The 19,329-nt window shown below is 49.1% G+C and overlaps 1 protein-coding gene across 1 annotated transcript in view; it reads right to left on the bottom strand.

The window, feature by feature from the left end:
* Nucleotides 1–19,329, bottom strand: part of ADCY8 (adenylate cyclase 8) — a 176,194-nt gene that overhangs the window by 96,973 nt on the left and 59,892 nt on the right. The window contains exons 3-4 of the mRNA XM_066265646.1: nucleotides 12,365–12,495; nucleotides 5,035–5,146 (exon numbers count right to left, since the gene is read on the bottom strand). Of these exons, the coding sequence (XP_066121743.1) occupies nucleotides 5,035–5,146; nucleotides 12,365–12,495 (243 nt within the window). The remainder of the gene's footprint in view (nucleotides 1–5,034; nucleotides 5,147–12,364; nucleotides 12,496–19,329) is intronic.

The raw sequence follows: 19,329 nt of genomic DNA, 5'->3' as shown, positions 1-19,329 counted from the left end.
CACCAGTGACTACCCCTCCCCATCGCTGCATAGAACAAAAGGCATCCTCAACACCAAAAAAGTAAGAAGACATATTCCTAGAATAAAGGGAAGTTCTTTGCTCTCATGAAATTATTGTAAAAACTCACTACATTTGCTGTATAACTTTGACTCCCCTGAAATTTATCTCCCTACCATTCTCCCTTGGTCACTGCAGGGGATTGGTCCCCCCCATAGAGATCAAAATACTCAAGTCCCTTATGTAAAATACTCGTCCCTTATGAAAACAGTCAGCTTCCACATCTGCATTCTTTCATGTACATAATACATAAAGAGGCCTGTCTTCTTATCTGTCAACTTGCAGGCACATTTCTCTGATCAATTCCTGGGAGCTGTCAGATGACCTGACAGTAACTCCTTCTCCCAAGCTGCTTTGTTGAGTTCAGATTAAGGAAGCTAGGTTGCTTTGAAAAAAGATATTGAAGAAGAAAAATAAAGTAAGGTGAGGGTCTTCCTACAAATTTTATTGAGAGAGTCTTAATGTAACCCTTTTCCTCCTGTCTGGATGGCTCTGATATGATCAAAATCTTGGGAAACCCAGAGAATTTATATAACTACATGGGTAGATAAATCTTGGCAGATATATGCATCAAATTATCAAAGATGGTTATATCATTGGGTGGGGGTAGGGCCCCAGGGACTTATACTTTCTATAGTGTCTGTACCTTTGATATTTGAGCTCTCCGTCATGAACAAGCACTGTTTTGTAATCAGGAAAAAAAATCAATAAAAAATAGAGTGAGAAGACTCTTGGAACAAACACATTAGTGCTGTTAATGCATTTAAATAGTTATAATATGAAACATGACAATTCTATCGTTTTTTATCTACTTGTAATTACAGAAATAACATGAGTGTATTGTCCTAATAGAAAAGAAACAAAGTCCCCTTGGGCAGCCCCTCCCCCACGGGCACACAGCCCTGGGAACCTGGTCTCCCCTCCCTCCTCAGAGACTGCTACGTGTTCACACACACATTTCTATGATTGTATGTATGACCGTGACGAGGCTGCGTGCTCTTCCGCCATGGGTCTATCATACCACGTTCATAGATCTGAGACAGGCTCTTCTGCCACACAACCAGCTATCTTGAAATTCCTTCTATGTCAGCACAGAGCTAGGTCTCTCATTTTTCATCTGTTGACTAGCCTTGCATTCTGTTGCATTTGTTCCTTTATAACAACAACTTAGGTTCTTCTAGTTCTGTTGGTAATTTTAAAAAGGTTTAAGCTGTAATGCGGTCAATCATAACACAATAACTATGTTTTATGTTATATAATTTTCAAGCCTATATAATAGTATCCATATGCCTCATTCCTAATGGGGAGGGACAGGTAAGAAATACTTTAAAAAAAAAGATCAAAGGCCAGAAGTTACTTATCAAGGTACTATCAAGGGTCAAGGCGCTTGATTCCTTGCAGCCAGAACCACAAGGCCACTGAGGAAGTCAGTCACACTGAGAGCACCTTGAACAGAAGGCTTTGAAGTTTCCCCCGAATCTGAAAGTAAACGGGGGCATTTACATGGGAGACGGGTTCTCTCTGACCGCCACAGAATGGAAATCTAGGGCAAAGACTTGTGGCAAGGAGACAGAGGTCCTGAGAAAGGAGCAGAATTTTGGTGCTAAAAGATGCGAAAAGGGGCAAGTCCAACCCCCTTTTCTACAGAAGCAGAGTCTGTGATTCCATGAAGTGACTGATTGGGGTAAAACCACTTAAAGTGGGTTTTCTCTTTCCAAGGGGAGTAGAAATTGTTTCCCCGGCAGAGTTTATTGAACTTTCCTGCCGAGGTTTCCTGGTGGGGCAAATACTGATGTGCCGGGGGAGGGGGGCAGGGGGAGAAGGGTGAACTGGGAGGCTGAGCCTTACTTGCAGTCAGCCTGTGTGTTAAGGAACACTTCACATGGATAGTGTCATTGGTCCTTCGTTACACTTTTGATAGGAAACGGACATGCAGAGAGGAGATCTGTGCAAGGTATATGCAAGTCCTGCCCATATCTGAAGTCTCCTTGGTCTAACCCTTCAGAGCTCTCCTGCAGGGTCAGGAACGCATCTCTGACGTCTTGAGTTCTACCCCCTAACATGCCTGCTGCATTGCTTAGTGGTCAGGATCAAGTGCTTGACCTCAGCCTGGATCACAGATGCACCACCTGCCAGGGCTTCTGGACAGATCATTTTACTTCTTTGAGCCTCAGTCACTAGTTCTGTAAAATGGGAACAGTCAAGAACCCGCCTCATAGGTTTGCTGTGAGAATTAAATTAGGTTAGCCAGGGGAAACACTCTTCACAGTGCCTGACATATGCCAGGCAGTTCATGAATATTTCATAGTCTTTTCAAAATGAATAGTAATTTCCTCCCATCCTCTACCTCTGCTTAATTTGATGTTCATTTTTTTTTTTCTTTAAAATCTTCAACAAGAAGGTGGACTACAGAAACTTGTACCCACTGGGGATCAATAGGCTGTGGACTGCCATTCAATCCGCCCTCCGTTTTCTCCCCACTGTGCATGACTGGTAACCAGGGTGAAAAGCCGGGGCTCCGGGACAAAGTCCACATTCCCTAAAACGTCACACCATGCCCTCCAAGACCTGTTCCTGCCTCCCTCTTCCAGCTCACATCCCTCTGCCAGCTCACATCCCTCTGCCAGCTCACATCCCTCTGCCATCTCCCATGCCCTTCACGCTCCAGCAATCTTGAGCTTCCTACACTACAGCCCCCTGGCCCAGTAGCACGACTTTGCATCTTCACACTTCCTTGACCTCGGCCCCTGGCTCAGCCTAGAAGGCACTTCCTGGCCTAGCCTCATGCCAGGGGAGCTGCCACTCTTCCTCGGGACCCAGGTTGCCGATGACCTCTTCTCTGGATGCTGCCAGATCCCGACCACCGTCACCCCCCCCCCTCCAGCCCCGCTGAGCATCTGACTGTTCTTCCCTTCCTCCCCCAGGACTCCAGGCCTGCTCCTGCTCACACCACACAGTCTGGCCTGCGGTTCTCAAGGGCTTGTCCTGCTCCCTTTCCGCACTCAGAGCTCCCTGAGGCCACACGCTGGTTTTGCCTTCCCAGCGTCTTGCACATTACCTGGCACATGGATGTATCCAGTAAATGTCTGAACAACTTGTTGCATTAAATTTTACTTAGCAAGCCTTCCCCTGAGTCAGTGGGGTTTATCGTGACACTGAAATTAACCTTGGTCACATTTGTCGGTTCTCGCTGGAGGGCCATTTTTGTTCATCTCAGTGTCTCTGAGCAGAAACATTCAAAACCACAATATGAAGTAGAATAAGTATGTGTGACTAGCACCAACCACCACCAATGATACAACAATCAAAACAAATGGTATACACCTTCCACACCTCCAAATTCCCACCCCCTAGGTCAACCCGGCTCTTGTACTCGGAGAAGACCTTGGTCTCTGCCTCCTCCTCGGCCCTTGTCAGGGCCCTGTTTAATACTTCTTCAGTAGCACAGGTCACTGCCTGTCAGCTAGCTCATCCCCACCACGCCCCCTCCAGCAACGCTAAAGCCCTCCGGTTTCACCAGACCTACAGAATAGCTAGCATCTTTATTTTTGTTCTCCCGTCTGCATAAAATGACCTTCCCTGTCTTCTTCACCTCACTAATTGATATATAATTTATACACAATACAATTTACCCTTTAATAAATGTGAAGAATCATGCTCACATATAGAGTATCCAACCCACCCCACCCCCAAATCACTCTACTCCATGCTTCTCGCAAACAACTCCCCTCCCTCCGCTTGGCAAACACGTACATCTTTTCTGTATGTATCACGTTGCCTTTTCTGGCATGGCTATGTATGGGGCCACCAGGTGTCTAGCGTTTTGCATCTGACTTCTTTCACTCGGCGTGTTGCAGTGTTATTGTTGCGTGTCTCAGAGGCTTATTCCTTTGTATTGCTGCTAGTGTTCTCTTTGTTTTCTCATTTTTAAGACACAGTCTAAGAGTCACAATCTCCTGGAAGTCTTCTCTGACCCCAGGGTCCTGTGTTGCCTTTGCAGTCCCAGATCAGCCAGACGTGTGCACTGATTGCCTCTCGTGTAACCCTGACTAGACTGAACTCTAGGAAGGGAGGGCGTATGCTTCAGTCCCAACACAGAGCGCTGTGCACAGCCCTAGACGTGCTCAGATTCAAACGTGAATGGATCTCTGCTGGAGTGAGGCCGCCTTAAAAAAGGACATGTCAGTACTCTAAAAATGAACTCCCACTTGGTGTGGTCTCATTTATCTTTCACAACAGCCTGTGAAAGTTGGCCGAGTTCCCTTACAAAGAAGGACATGAAGGCATGCCTATTTGAACACAACGCCCGCTCTAGAATATCACTGTGACAATGGTAGAATGCCCGGAGAAGTATATCCGAGTGGATAGCATTGTGTGACAGTGATATTCTCCCACAGAGTAACTTGAGTGGCTTTAGGACTAGAAATCTGTGTTTTGATAATGAATATTCACCCTTTTTAGCCTATTTTAAGCCAACTGAAAATAGAGGTGGTGTCTTGTTGGCTAAAAAAAAAGAGCAGAGCTCTTCATCAGTTTGGTCAAAGAATATGGTGGTCCAGGGGATTGCTGGTTCCTGAGAGCTGGCCAGTGCATTGCAGATGGCTGGGGTTGGCTGGGATGCTGCCCATGGCCTTCACTGTGTGAGCCTACACGGAGGCTGCAGCTGGATGGCACCTGGCCGCGTCATGGGGAAATGACGCCGCGAGATGGAAGCCAATCAAAAGGACTTTGGCTTCATTGTCACTCAACCAGCTGCCTCTCTGCCAGTTGGGAGAATTAATCTGTCAGACCTCCCATCCGAGACCTGTCAATAACAAACACTGATCCCCAGAGCGTGTGAGGACCAGGTGTCCGTGCCCGGAGGCAGGACGCAGCCCGGTAAAGACGGTGGTGGTGAAGGCCGAGTCCCCTTTCCTGATTCCACATGCAGTCCCCTACTTCCGCTAAACACAGGGAGGGAATTCCGTTCAACTCACATGGGCCAGTCGGTCAAATCGGGCAAAGAGCTCGTTGAGCATCCGGACCAGCTCCTGAGCGGACAAGGTCGTGGAGAGGTTGGTAAATCCTTTAACGTCTGCGAAAAGAATACTGGACAGCAGGGAAGGGGTTGGGTGAGGAGAAAGTGCATTAATATTTTAAACCATCCCTGGACACACATCAACACTGTCTAGAGAAATCTACGGTGCTCTGAGATTTTCCCTCTCCCTGCCACGGGGGTCAGGAAGGTCTCAGTGTTTAACAAACATCCCAGCAGAGAGAGTGCGCCAGGAGTTCAGGAAGGACAAGGGGGCAACAGAAAGCCCTTCTTCCCGGGCAAAGCTGTGCAGTGTGGGCAAGGCAAACACATTCCAAAAGCAAACTTGTCACTAGGAACAGATCAGTTTGTTGTGCAAAGCAGAATGAGGCTTTATGCTCTATTTTCACAATGAACAGCAATGCAAATGCCACGAACACAGGGAAAACTCAACACGGGAGAAAAGAACACAAAACCTCGTTGTATCTCCGGCCCAATGACAAGTACTCTATCCAAAATTGCAGACGAAGAGAGATAGGCATTTTCCCAACATTTACGGGACTAGGCAGCACGGCTGGGAGACCTCAGGGAGGATAGCTGACTACCAAACCTTTCCAATCTCCTAAGGATCTCAGCGAGGCGCGGCTTTATTCTTTGCACACGGTTTGGCATAAGGGACAGGGAAGTAACAAAAGAGGCAGTCCTTGCAAGCCTTCTGCAAGCGAGGCCTTCCACGAGCACTGTCTTTGCTAATCCGTCCAGTTACCCAGTGGGGAAGGCACTATCGTCTCCTGTGTGGAGATGGGCAAACTGAGGCTCAGAGGGAAGGAGGCTTGCCTACAGCCCACTGGTAGCACGTGGCAGATCTGGGATTGTCCACTCTAGTGGAATGCTTGCACGTGTGTGTGTGAGAGAGAGAGAAAAGAAAAGAACAAGAAGGAGGATAGAGGAAGAAGGAAGAAGAAGAAGAAGCAGAAGAAGAAGAGAAGGAGGAGGAGGAGGAGGAAGAGGAAGGGGGAGGAGGAGGAAGAAGAAGAGGAGGAGGGGAGGAGGAGGAGGAAGAAAGAAGAAGAGGAAGAAGAAGAGGAGGAGGGGGAGGAGGAGGAGGAAGAAAGAAGAAGAGGAAGAAGAAGAGGAGGAGGGGAGGAGGAGGAGGAAGAAAGAAGAAGAGGAAGAAGAAGAGGAGGAGGGGGAGGAGGAGGAGGAAGAAAGAAGAAGAGGAAGAAGAAGAGGAGGAGGAGGAGATAGGTAACTGAGGGGGGAAATGATATGACCATTAACTGGGTGATTTGTTATTTGCAGCTAAAAGTGTTTCTAACTCTGGACACAAACCTGAAACAGTTGTAGCAGCAACACCAAGAGAGTATTTACTCAAGTATGTGGACTTGAATCTGATCTAAGAATTCAGCTGTATTAACTCATTCATTCCTCATAACAATCTGAGGGGCAGGCCTTTGATGGTCATCTCCATTTTACAGATAAGGAAACTGAGGCCTGAGCGCTTTCCCACCAACATGGAAAGCTAGGACGTGAACCAGGCAGCCTGGCTCTGGAATCTATATGCTTTATCACTATAGAACCTTGGAAGGTGGGAAGTGCAAGGCCCGGAGATCATCTAGTCCCTCCCACTCACTTTAGAGATCCAGTCACCCCAAACTACTAATATTCATCTATGGCGAAAAATGGTTCATTCCCTTAGGCATTCATTCAACAGCGAGTTAACTGAATAGCTACTGTGTGCCAGGCACGGGAGCTATGGCGGGAGCAGGAAGTGCCATCGCAGCCCTTACGGAGCATGCCACCCATTGAAAGAAGAAACGGAGTCCCTGAGAACAGAGGTCACAAAGGTTTCCCATGTGCTCCGTGTTCCCATCCCATCAAGCTTCTTGCGGTCTTCTGAAGACACTGGGCCTTATGCACCTGATCTGTCCAGTGCACCTGCTCCCTGTCCATCACTTTCCTTTCCTGTTGCTGCCTATTAAAGTCCTGCTTGTCCCTCAAGATTCCATCCCATGGGAAGACTCATGACATGCTTCCTGAGTTGAATCAACAGGAATGATCAGAATCAAGTCCCCCTTCCTCAGAGTGTGGTCACGGCCACCACAGGCGTGGCCTAGGAGCTGGTTGGAAATGCCGAATCTTAGGCGCCACCCCAGATCCACTGGATCAGAATCGGAGTTAACAAGAGCCTCAGGAGATTCCTGTGCCCGTTTAAGTCAGAGAAGCCCTGGTTTAAGTCACATTCAAGCAGTAAGAGTTTGTCGAACGAAAGCCCAAACCAGGAACCGAAACCGGGACGTGGTTCTCAATGCATTGCTTGTTCTCCTACCCCCAGGTGCTGGGCTCACGGTTGGGCCTTTTGATTCTAAGTATAAATTTGTAACTTTCTAAGATATTCATCTTGGAATATATTCATCTTGGAAAATACTGAAGGGACCGTATTAATTTCCAATCCCGATTTGGTTATATAAGTTGTTTATTTGGCTAAAAATAAGTGATGTTACCTAACAGTCACTCTGCAAATAGCATCTTCCAGGAGACTTGAGCAGGCTCCACTAGAACTATCAGGAACACGGGCCCTGTGTTGATTCTTCCCCCTCACTGTGTGTTCTTGGGAAAGTTATTTAATCGCTCTGAGCTTCTACTTTCTTGATAATAAAGCAAACATCCTGAAAGCTACTCTGCAGGGTTACTGTAGGAAGGTGACATAAATCACACCACGGTCCACAGTCAGCGGAGGATACAGAACTCCTGTGGGAAGCCTTGGGGCTCCGAGAGTGTGTAATCGACTGCCACACAGACAGGCTGCAAGAGGCGACAGGTTTGCTGGGCTCATTCAATTTCGTTTTGCTTGTGCATGGAAGTCAGGTCTGCAGGATGCACGTGGTGAGTGCGCCTGTTGGCAGGGCCGGCAGAAAACAAGCAGCCAGTCCAAAGCGGGCAGACTGAGAACGTGCAAGTGCACGTGGCCTGGGTTGGGGCAGGAGGAAGGAGGGAGGGGGGCTCTGGTGGAGAAGCCAACTGGCCACCAAATCCATGCCTCCCTGGCACTAGCAAAGACCGCCGAGCCAGGGACCCTGTGCCCCTCTTGCGGCTAGGTGGTGGCCATATGACCACGTCGTCATCAATGGCACCTGAGCAGAAGTGATCCATGCCATTTCTGGGCCAAGATGGTAAGGAAGTGGGTGGCTTTTCTACTCTTTCCCTCCAAGAGCTGCGTGCCAGGAACTTTGAGGACCAGGGGATGGTACAGCTGTAAAATGCAGGGGCCTTTGTCCCTGAATCATCCAACCGCTTGGGAATATTAGCAGCGGACAGTTCTGTGACTAGAGTCTATTGAGTTTACATGATTGAAACTGGGAGGTATTTGTTAGCGTAGACAGTATGACTCTAACTAATACAAGTATGTCTTATGTATACGGGAAGGGGGTGGCAATAGGGAGGAATTGGGCAGATGAGGTTGGAAGTCCCAAGGCTTCCAGTGCAAAGTCTGGTGGCCAGGGACCGAAGTGACGGGCATCTCCGCTGTGCAGAGATGAAATTAACTTTAGTCAGAATGTTCTGACCACTTCAGACAGATCGTTTTGTTTTTTGTTTTTTATTATTAGGAAACTAGAACCCAGAAAGATGAAAAGATACAGCCAACGTCTTGTAGGAGCTGTGCTCATAGAGTGTTCCAGATGAGAACCCTGGACCACAGGCTCCCTGTGCACTGGGCACACGGTTGTCCCCAAGCAGGGTGCCTCGCATACACCTTCCGCGGTCAGGAGGCCATGAACCGTATGAAATACCATTAAGAGTTGGGCACTGACTTCTTTCCGGGAAAGGTCACAAAACAACACCACAGCAGAAAAGCACCCGAGAAGAAAGAACGGACCAGGTGGGCGGTCATGAAGAGAGTGACAGGATGAGAAATGATTTCAGAATCGTGCCCTCCTCCGCAGTGGGTGCGCTCTGGGGGCTGGGGCCTGGGGGCTGGGGCCTGGGGGATGGGGCATAGCCGCCGATCTGACTCTGTTCTCAGACACAGGCCAAGGACCGTTCTCCTGGGTTTTCATCCCTGGCCTGATTTCCCCACCCAGCAGCCTGCGGTGGGCTGCAGCGGCCCCATCAGTGGGGGCCCCCTCTGGGAGAAAAGCTGGCAGTGGGGTGTGGGGGGTGGGCCGTGTTGGGGGAAGGCCCGGAGTGGCGGCGGGCACCTCCACAGAGTCTTTTTCTGTTACCAATAGCTCCTCTACCACCGCGGAGGCCGCTGAGAACGGCTGGGCAGCAAACCCAATTTTAATTCAGTGTGTTGTGAACGTCCAGGAAAGGGTCTCAGAGCCACAGAACTCAGTTCAATGGTTTAAAATGAATGAGCGGGGTTGGAAGGGGGGCAGAAGTGACCTCCGCTGTTCTGGACTGAAAGGGAGCGCTGAACACTGATTAGTGCAGAAACAAAGCCGGACGTGTTGTTGCTTGCACGTTACTAAGGGTCCCGGGTATGTGGGTGGGGTGAGCTGGCTTGTGTATTGTCTCCATTCTTTTTCTTAATTAAGGGTAGTTTTTTCCCCTACCTTTTCCTCCATGGTGACAGGTACTCTCCTAATTTGATATATATATATATATCAAATTATATATATATATATTTATATTTCCCCTCTATTTTTATATTAATATAAAATATAATATAAAATTATATATATAATATAATATTAATATAATTAATATAAAATATTATATCATATATATGATATATATATATTTCCCCTCTATTTTTATATTAATGTGTAATACACACATTTTACATCTATCTCTAGATATATAGACCATTGTCCTGCCTTCACCTGTGCTGGTCCCTCCACCCAGGTTTCCTGTCCTGATCTTTTTCATGTGGCTGACTCAATTTTAAATAAAGCCACTAAGAGTCATCTTCTGAAAGGTTTCTCTAGTCACCTGCCCCCTCCACCTCTCACTGCGCCTCCCAGTCTCCCTCCTTTCATGATCTCTTAGCGTCCTTTGCTTACTTTAATAACAGAACCCCACATGGTGTTATCATATCATTGTACATTCTGCTCAGGACCTGTTGTTCTAGAATTGGTATTGGTGAGTTCCCATGACCTATGAGTTCCCAAGATCTGGGGATGTATCTCTCACCGGAGCCACTACTATTTAACAAAGGGCTCTTGGCAAACCCAAGCATCTAAAGCCGTGGAGCTCAGCTCTTGAATGAGACCCAGAGAACCACCTGTAAACTGATTCTCCGGCTAAAAGGGTTGTGTTAGAATCACTCTCTCTGCTGGACTTGCTTCCCAAAGAGCGCCCCTGGCTGCCAGGAGCAGGACAGCCGAGGACGCCAGTGAAGCAGGAAATGTCCTTCCCTTCTCTCCTACCGAGCTGACAAGCAAGGAACTAAGAGGATACCTTGGATTTTTTCGAGCTCATCAATGTACAGTCTTCCCCCTCCGTCTGGGATATTTCCACACAATGATATCTGGCGAGAGGGAGAGGCAGTTCCACCCGAGCTGAATGTATCAGATGTGTGCTCTCCTGTCACTGCTTGCCAGTGACAGGGCTCAGCCAGTCGCCACCTTGGCCCCAGGCTTTAACTTGAGATGCAAAGAGGCAGGACAGTGGTGGTGGTGGTGCCGGGAGCAGAGAGTGGGGGCAGGGCCAAGGCAGCTGCTTTGGGCTCCTGGGGCTGCTGGAGGAACTGCAGAGGTGACGGCTGTGCCGGGGGCACAGGCAATGAACGCTTCAGACAGTGCAAGCCTGGCTTACGCTCACTTAGTGCTCTGCTGTGATCTGGGCTCTGCATCTGGCTTTATCCCGGCTCCTTTCCTGAGACCAGCTCTCTGTCCATCCCCAATTATTCCATAGTCACCAGGCAGCCCTTTCAGCACATTTCCGTTAAACCAGCCAGGGTGGGGTTCTTTCCTGCTTGCCACTAGAAAACATGTCTGAAACAGTGCACGCTATGCCTAAAGCTCTACTATATGCTCCCCTCATCCTATGCTTTGTATATATCTTTACCCACAGCAAGGTGGCTATTAAAATGCCCATTTTATGGAGAAAGGTCCTGAGATTTCAAGTGTGTAAATTTCCCTAGAGCACACACAAAGGAGAGGCAGAAGTGAAGTTCTAAAGCTGCTCTGCCTCACTAAGGAGCCCGCCCTCGGATTTTCAGTACAGAGCATGTCGTCCAGTGCAGTACTGGGCACAGAGAGGACGCTGGTGGGGGACAGATGGATGTGTGGATGGGTGGATGGATGAGAACATGGATGAGTGGGTGGATGGATGGGTGGCTGGTGGCTGGATCAATGGATGGATAGATAGATGGATGGATAGATGGATGGATGGATGGATGAGTGGATGGATGGATGGATGGATGAGTGGATGGGTGGATGGATGGATGGATGAGAACATGGATGAGTGGGTGGATGGATGGATCAATGGATGGATAGATAGATGGATGGATAGATGGATGGATGGATGGATGAGAACATAGATGGGTGGGTAGATGGATGGGTGGCTGGATCAATGGATGGATAGATAGATGGATGGATGGATGGATGAGTGGATGGATGGATGGATGGACGGATGGATGGATGGGTGGATGAATGGATGGATGAGAACATGGATGAGTGGGTGGATGGATGGATGGATGGATCAATGGATGGATAGATGGATGGATAGATGGATGGATGGATGGATGAGTGGATGGATGGATAGATGGATGGATGGATGGATGGATGAGTGGATGGGTGAATGGATGGATGGATAGGCAGAAGGATAGGTGTATAGATAAGTAGATAGATGGGTAAATGGGTGAGTGGATGGATGAATAGATGGATGGTTGGCCAAAAATATGTTTGCAAAAGGAAATAAAAAGATGTAGTTCTCTCTCTCTCTCTCTCTTTTTTTTTTGGTATTGTTTTAAAGATACTTTTGAGGAATATAAAGGGGAGACCTATGTGATCACCCCTGAGGTTTCCAGAATGCATTCGGGGATCCGTTTTCCAATCATAGTAGAAAGAGAGACTTCCCCACTCAAAATGTAAAGGCCGGTAAGCCTACTGCAGGGGAGCCAAGCAGTAATCAACGAGCAAATATAATTGTATTTCTCTGACATTCCTTTTGGGACTCCATTTGGAAATATAGAACTCACTGATGAATCACGACTGGTTAATGAGTTAATCGACCTAATGAAACACCGCGTTGATACTCAGGCAGACGGAAGTCAGGGCAGTGAGGCAAGAGCAGCCAGGTGAGCAGGGATCCGCGGAGAATGGGCGGGGCGTCGTGTTTCTCACCTGACATTCTCGTAGCGATGGATGTAGATCCGGTGGAACTGGTGCTGCAGGTGCTCGTCCTCCACGTTGGTCATGTCGTTGATCATCTCCAGGACAACGAACCGGGGGAGCACGGACAGCACGAGCCGCTCCTGGAACAAAGCAATGAAGAGGGACATCTTGTTAGGCTGACCGCTTAGTCTCAGATGGGTGGGTGGACGGTGTAGACGTCATGGGGCTCTTGGCTGTATTTCCTGAGGAATTATTCGTTTCATCCCATTCTATGAATATGAAAAATATTTATTGACTACAGTACTTGTTATTCGCCAGGCATTGCGCTGGGTGCTGGGTGTACGACGGTGAACTAAGTGGGCGGCCATCCTACTATGGTGGAGCTTCATAGGGGATACAGACGTTAAATATGACACATTGACAAAATGTGACAAGTGCCATGCAAGAACAGGTCACGATCACAGAGTATTATGGTTGATGACAACTGATACCTACAAGTGTGCAAGGAGCCAGCAGAGTACATAGTACAGGCAGAAGATAGCTCCAGCAAAAGGAAACAGCAAGTGCAAATGTCCTGAGGCAAAAAAGAAAAGAGCAGTGGTGTGATTGGAGGGTGGTAATAGAAGGTGCAGTGACAACACATGTGGTGGGAGGTGTAGTTAGGTCTTGGAGGCCTATGTGAGACCTACAGCATTTAATTCCAGCTACAACTGGAAGCCGCTAAACAGTCCTAAGCTGAGGAGTGACAAACGGATTTACGTTTTAAAAGACCATCGTGGCTGTGGCTTGGAGAATGAATTGCATGGGGGGAGCCAAGGGCAGAGGCAGAGAGGCCCACTGGGGGAGGTCCAGCAGGGGCCCAGGTGAGAGGGGATGTGGGACGCTGTCTATAGGGCCGATGCCCAACTAGGATGCCAGGAGAGAAAGAGGGCGTAACCATGGCAACAGCTAGGTTTGGGGTGAGACTGATGGAAAACGTGTGCTACCTTTACTGAAACTGAACCTGTGAGAGAAACCAGGCTCAGGAGGCACCAACTGTTTACCAAGGGGGAGAGGCAATGAGACACACACAGCCTGAAAGTAGGGACCTCCCACATGACAGGAGAATAGTCTTCACGGTGACCCACATGGCAGATGAGAAAAAAACACAATATGTGCTTAACTAGCAACATGAACTAAATCCTGAAAGGATGCCGTGCCAGGGTCAGTAGGCAGGAATCTGGCTCGTCTGCTGTATCATTCGCTCTGGCGTGGAGCTGAGTTTCAGACGGTGCATATTCTAGTCACCACAGTATCTCCTATCTTCAGTTACTTCTGGATGTTAAATATTGTCAGTGTCCCTTCTTTCATCCGTTCCTCACAAAACCCTGACAACAAGCAGGCACAGATGATCTTCACCGAACGGACAGGCTGAGTCTGGGAGCGGTGGGGCGAGAACGACACCAGTTGTTGGACCATTGGAGCTAAGACCGGACCTTGGTTCAGCAACCTCGCTGCTCGAGTTCTGGCTGAGAAAGAATTCAGAGCCAAGACTCAAACTCTAAGGGCAGTTTACTTAGACAAAGTCACAGAGGCAGAAGAAATAGCCTCAGGAAACAGTTACCGAGGCCACAGAAGGGGCCCTGGGAGCTTAGGAGAGAGAAAGTTAAAGGTAACATGCCTGGGTTGGGGGTCAGGGGGAGAGGAGGGTGCCAGGAAAGGCGTGGGCATGCTCCTGAGAGTTCGTGGGGTCCTCTGCCCTAAGGGCTTTTAAGGGTGAATATTTTAGGGGAGGTCTCAGGGGAAGATCTCAATAGAATATTCATCAGCTCTCCAGGTGTGTCCTTTCAGGGTCGTGGCCTCCGCTGATTGGTGGGCACCAGGGCAGGGGGTCAGTAGTCAGTGAAGCTGGTCTTGAGGTCAGCCATGGTGTGGCTTGTGTGGCTTTGCTGTTTTTCTGGACTTGGATCTGAAACATAAGTGAGGTCTAGATGTATTTGATGAGGGTCAGAACTCACTGCCCTGGGAGCAAAATGCTTAAGGGCTTTCATCCAGCCCTCTAGTTCAGGGGTCCCTAAACTACTGCCCGCGGGCCGCATGCGGCCCCCAGAGGCCATTGATCCGCCCCTGCCGCACTTCAGGGGCACCTCTTTTATTGGTGGTCAGTGAGAGGAGCACATTGACCATCTCATTAGCCAAAAGCAGGTCCATAGTTCCCATTGAAATACTGGTCAGTTTGTTGATTTAAATTTACTTGTTCTTTATTTTAAATATTATAAAACAAGATATGTGCAGTGTGCATAGGGATTTGTTCATAGTTTTTTTTTATAGTCCGGCCCTCCAACAGTCTGAGGGACAGTGAACTGGCCCCCTGTGTGAAAAGTTTGGGGACCCCTGCCCTAGTTCATACCCCTCTAAGGGGGCTAACCCACATGCCTTCCAACGTGCCAGGGGAGGAAAGGTCAGTGACTTCCGCATGACCAGCGATGTGCTAGGGGAGGAGGGGTTTCCCTGGGGGCGAGGTCCTTGTTTTCCCAGTTTTGCCTGTTGCTAGGCACCCGGGGCTTTCCACCCTGGCGGCCCTCTGTACCTGGCCTATCATTCTTGCTCTGCTCATGTCTGTCTAAGTGCCCACCACAGGAGAGGTTAAATTACGTGAATGACTCGAACAGTAACCAAGTGGCAGAACCAGGATGCAATTCTGTACTTGTTATTCCCTGATGGGCCCCTTGGCGAGAAGGGAAAGCCTAGGTTTTGAGTCGGACGGGAGTTGGATTCTGCCTGTGACGTGACGCTTCATGGCAACATAGTGTTAGGTGAGCCGGGTCGTCTCTGTGCCTTGGGTCCCTAATTTGGCAAATGGCCATGATATCACCCACTTCAGGAGGTGAGAAGTCAATGACATAAATTACAGGGGTGGGCAGGAGTGGGTCTACAGTTGTAACACAAATAAATAGTACAATAATGAATAAATAATAACACACGGATAAACTCTGTTTCACATACGCACAACAGTAGAGCCCCTTTGGCCACCCCTGTATCCCAGGGGCCTGGTATGAATCCCCATCCTTCTCTCTGCTCTACGTAACGCTGCCCTTGTGCAAAGGGCTTGATTGAGGACATGCCCACTGCACTTCCTGTGCTGAGCCTGTACCTCTCCCGAAAGCCGTCTGTCCCATCTTCGGACCCAGGGCCACGCTTCTTCCAAATGCCCCGTCATCATGTCCATTTTGTATTCATGAGCATTATCTCACTCAGTCTTTCAGATACTTGCAACCTGTTCACACAATCACGGCTTTGAGGCACACTCCGTGCCTGGAAACAGTTGGTGCCAACTAAATATTTCCTAGACAAACACGTGGACACAGCGAAGGCACAGGCCGTGTCCTGCTCCTGGGCGCAACCCTTCCAAAGGGCCCAGCAGAGTCCCTGGGACAGACTAATTATTTGTTAAGTACCTTCTTTAAGTGGCAATGAAAAGTCAGTCTTCAAGTAGGGAATGGATGCTTTAAGGGAGACTTTTTTTGGTGACAGAGACAGGGAGACGGACAGATAGGGACAGACAGACAGGAAGGGAAAGAGATGAGAAGCATCAATTCTTCGTTGCGGCACCTTAGTTGTTCATTGATTGCTTTCTCATATGTGCCTTGGCCAGGGGGCTACAGCAGACCGAGTGACCCCTTGCTCAAGCCAGCGACCTTGGGCTCAAGCTGGTGAGCCTTGCTCAAACCAGATGAGCCCACATTCAAGCCGGTGACCTCGGGGTTTCGAACCTGGGTCCTCTGTATCCTAGTCTGACACTCTATCCACTGTGCCACTGCCTGGTCAGGCTAAGGGAGACTTTTTAACATAACATTTAAATAGGAAAACTCTCCAGCTCTGGGTTTGCCTGCTTCCAGCCACTCCTGCTAGTTAGTACCCGGCCACTGCCCCGGGTCCTTCCTTTGCAAAGCATTTTCTGCAAGGCATGGGAGTTTGCCGGGAGTCTGCTTACAGCAAGTCCATCTTCAACATTTTTGTTTCTCTCAGATTTGCGGACTGCTTGGGAGACATCACTCAAATCCCCTGAAAACACAATGTAAAGAAAATGGGAAAGTTTGCCCTTTCCCCGCACTCCCCACTTCTGCTGAGGCACATCCCACGGTCTCCCAGCTTGGGAGAGATCAGAAGTATCTGGATCGGTGCCCCTGGAGACAGGCTGGGGCTCCGAGGGGGCCTTTGAGCTCCATTCTGCACCCCTTTTTCTCCCTGGGTTCTTTGTTTTTCCATTTGCATGAAAAGGGACCCAGGTTGTTTCAAAGCGGATCAGTGGCTCCTGTCTGGATATCTTGGTCATCTCACATGACATGCTCTATTCATGGCATCAGAATGACTTCATGAGCACCAATCACTACAGTACACCCTGGGGAGGCAGGGTGAAAACACAGAGATCCAGGCTCTTTATTTTATGCAAATACTCGCGGTGAGGCAGGGAGAGGGAGCAGGGGAGCCCCCGCGGGCAGTGCCGGGCTTTGGGGGCAGCGGGACCTGAGTGCTTCAGGAAGAACTGGCCTCTCCCAGGCTCTCGCAGACTGAGAGGCCTCTGATTAACCTCTCTCTGCGGTGAAGGTCCAGCACATGTGAGGGACTTATTCTGGGGTGACAGGCATTGGCTTATCTTAACTGATCGCTCACTGCATAGCACCCCTTTTGCTTCCAGTATCTAATCAAAGCCTCGTGTTCATTGTCCATCATGGGAGGTGGGAAGTTACTGTTTTCACCCCATTTTGCATATGAGGATACTGAGATTCAGAGTTTAGGTGAAATCAGAGACCCCAAGTCATGCACCGGCTAAGTGCACGGTGGAGACTAGAGTCCATGTTCTTTTTCTCTTGGAAACTTGGGTGGTAATTCATTCGCTTCTTCATATATAAATATTTGTCAAGTATTCTCCAGGGCTGAGCATGGGGAATCAGCAGAAAACCAAAACCAACACGGTACTTGCCTCTGTCGAGATAATATTCTAGAAGTAATAAATAGATCGTGGTGGAGGTGAAGGGGTGGGGGGGCTGCTTTAGCTGGATGGTCAAGGAAGGACTCCTTAAGGTGACTGTTAAGCTGGGGCCCGAATAGCAGAAGTGACCAGCCTGTGGAGAGCTAGGGAAAGACACTTCAGGCACAGAGTGTAAGGCCAGTAGTCGTGACCATGCACATGCAGGTTCTCACTGAATTTGGACAGATGGTAAAAAAACAGTGGAGCCAAACAATGGTGGACCATTCCTTTATTCAAGACTCGCACTGGCTGACGAGCAAACAGGCAGGGAAAACACTTCCCTCTTCATTCAGAGCTCACAAAGCCCTGACCATTCTCCGGTTCCACAGCCAGGAGAATCTCCGGTCTCTCCTAGATTCAAAGGACACACCAGTCTCAGCAGAGCTCGCAAAGCGCCTCAGCTCTGGTTCCCCATCTGCACCCCTTCTCTTTCCCTCCCAACGTGGTTTCTTCCTCCAGCACTCTGCATTCCCTCTGCTCTCACTCCCAACATGGCTTCTTCCCCAGCACTCTGCATTCCCTCTGCTCTCACTCCCAACATGGCTTCTTCCCCAGCACTCTGCATTCCCTCTGCTCTCACTCCCAACATGGCTTCTTCCCCAGCACTCTGCATTCCCTCTGCTCTCACTCCCAACATGGCTTCTTCCCCAGCACTCTGCATTCCCTCTGCTCTCACTCTGCCAATGTGACTTCCTTCTCCTTCTTCTGCTCTCTCTCTTTTCAAAACTTTCTGGCGCAAAAACCTCTCCTCCAGCACACATTAGCAAAACAACAGCCCTTCCCAAGCAGGAAGGTAATTTGCAATTTCACAGACCACAGATACCTGGCGTTACCCAGTCCCCAATCCAAATTATGCAAACATAAAAATCATATTTTACAAACTTATTTGACCACAGGAGACCAGCAAGTACTATGACTGTGGTATACTGCCTCTCATAAAATTCATTCATTCATTCATTCATTCATTCAACAGACTTGACTGAAATTCTACTGTGAAGAAGTATGTTGGATGATATGAATATAGAGATAAACAAGGCAGATATGGTCCTAAATACCATGGTGGGGCTCACAGGCTTTGTCTGAGAGACAACAGGCACAAGACGTGAGAGTCTCGGTACCAGAGCCTAGTGAAGGCAGGGGCTTGACAAGCGTGTGACAGTCATTCAGGGCCAAGCCCTCACTAGGAATGTGGGCAGGCAGCCCGGTGAGTTGGGGAGGGCTGTTCTCTCAGAGCAGAAGAGGTCCTGGGAACCTGGCTAGGACTGGCACGAGGAAGGAGAAGCCGGGCTTCTGCACGGTTTATCACCTAGACTCAGAGCTTGACGGAGACCAAGAGGTCAAACCTTGGATCTGCAGAGACTAAACGTGGAATGCTCAGTCTCAGGAATTAGGCATGTGCTCATCACTACGACAGGGGCTCCCCACCCCAATGTTCTGGACCACGCGGCTATTCCGAAGAGCCGTGCATTCCTTTGATCGTGCGGGACCTGTGCCCGGGCTGCCTTCCCACCTCGTCTGCTAGAGTGACACCACCTCCATGAAGCAGCCCCCACCCACCCAGTTCTCCTGTGCCATGTAGACCTGCCTCCTTCTGCCCTGACTGGAACCGGCACCAACCTCTGGACCAGCTCCTGTACCACTTGAGCGCCGTAGAAGCTCTCCTGGATGACCCCCATCGGGTCCAACTCTGGACTACCTGATGCTGGGTCTACTTTTTTTCCGTGTCTCTCTCCCACTCGTGGACGGAGCAGACCACTGCAGGGCTGAGGGTCTCCAGCTGGCGGAGAGCTCTCTAAATGCCCACAGCTTCTCTTTCATCTGCGGCCCTCTGCTGACCAGGGGCCACTGAGCTGGTTCCCAACCCAGCCGTGTCAATTGTATCTGTAGGTGTGCACTCACTCAATTTAATTAGGTATTAAATTAAAAAAAAATTAAGTAAATAGAAACGAGAGATTGTTTGCAT

Source organism: Saccopteryx bilineata, chromosome 3 (assembly GCF_036850765.1).
Source record: "Saccopteryx bilineata isolate mSacBil1 chromosome 3, mSacBil1_pri_phased_curated, whole genome shotgun sequence".
NCBI lineage: Eukaryota > Metazoa > Chordata > Mammalia > Chiroptera > Emballonuridae > Saccopteryx > Saccopteryx bilineata.
Note: the sequence above shows the minus strand (reverse complement) of the source record. Positions and strands in the feature narration are given on the sequence as shown.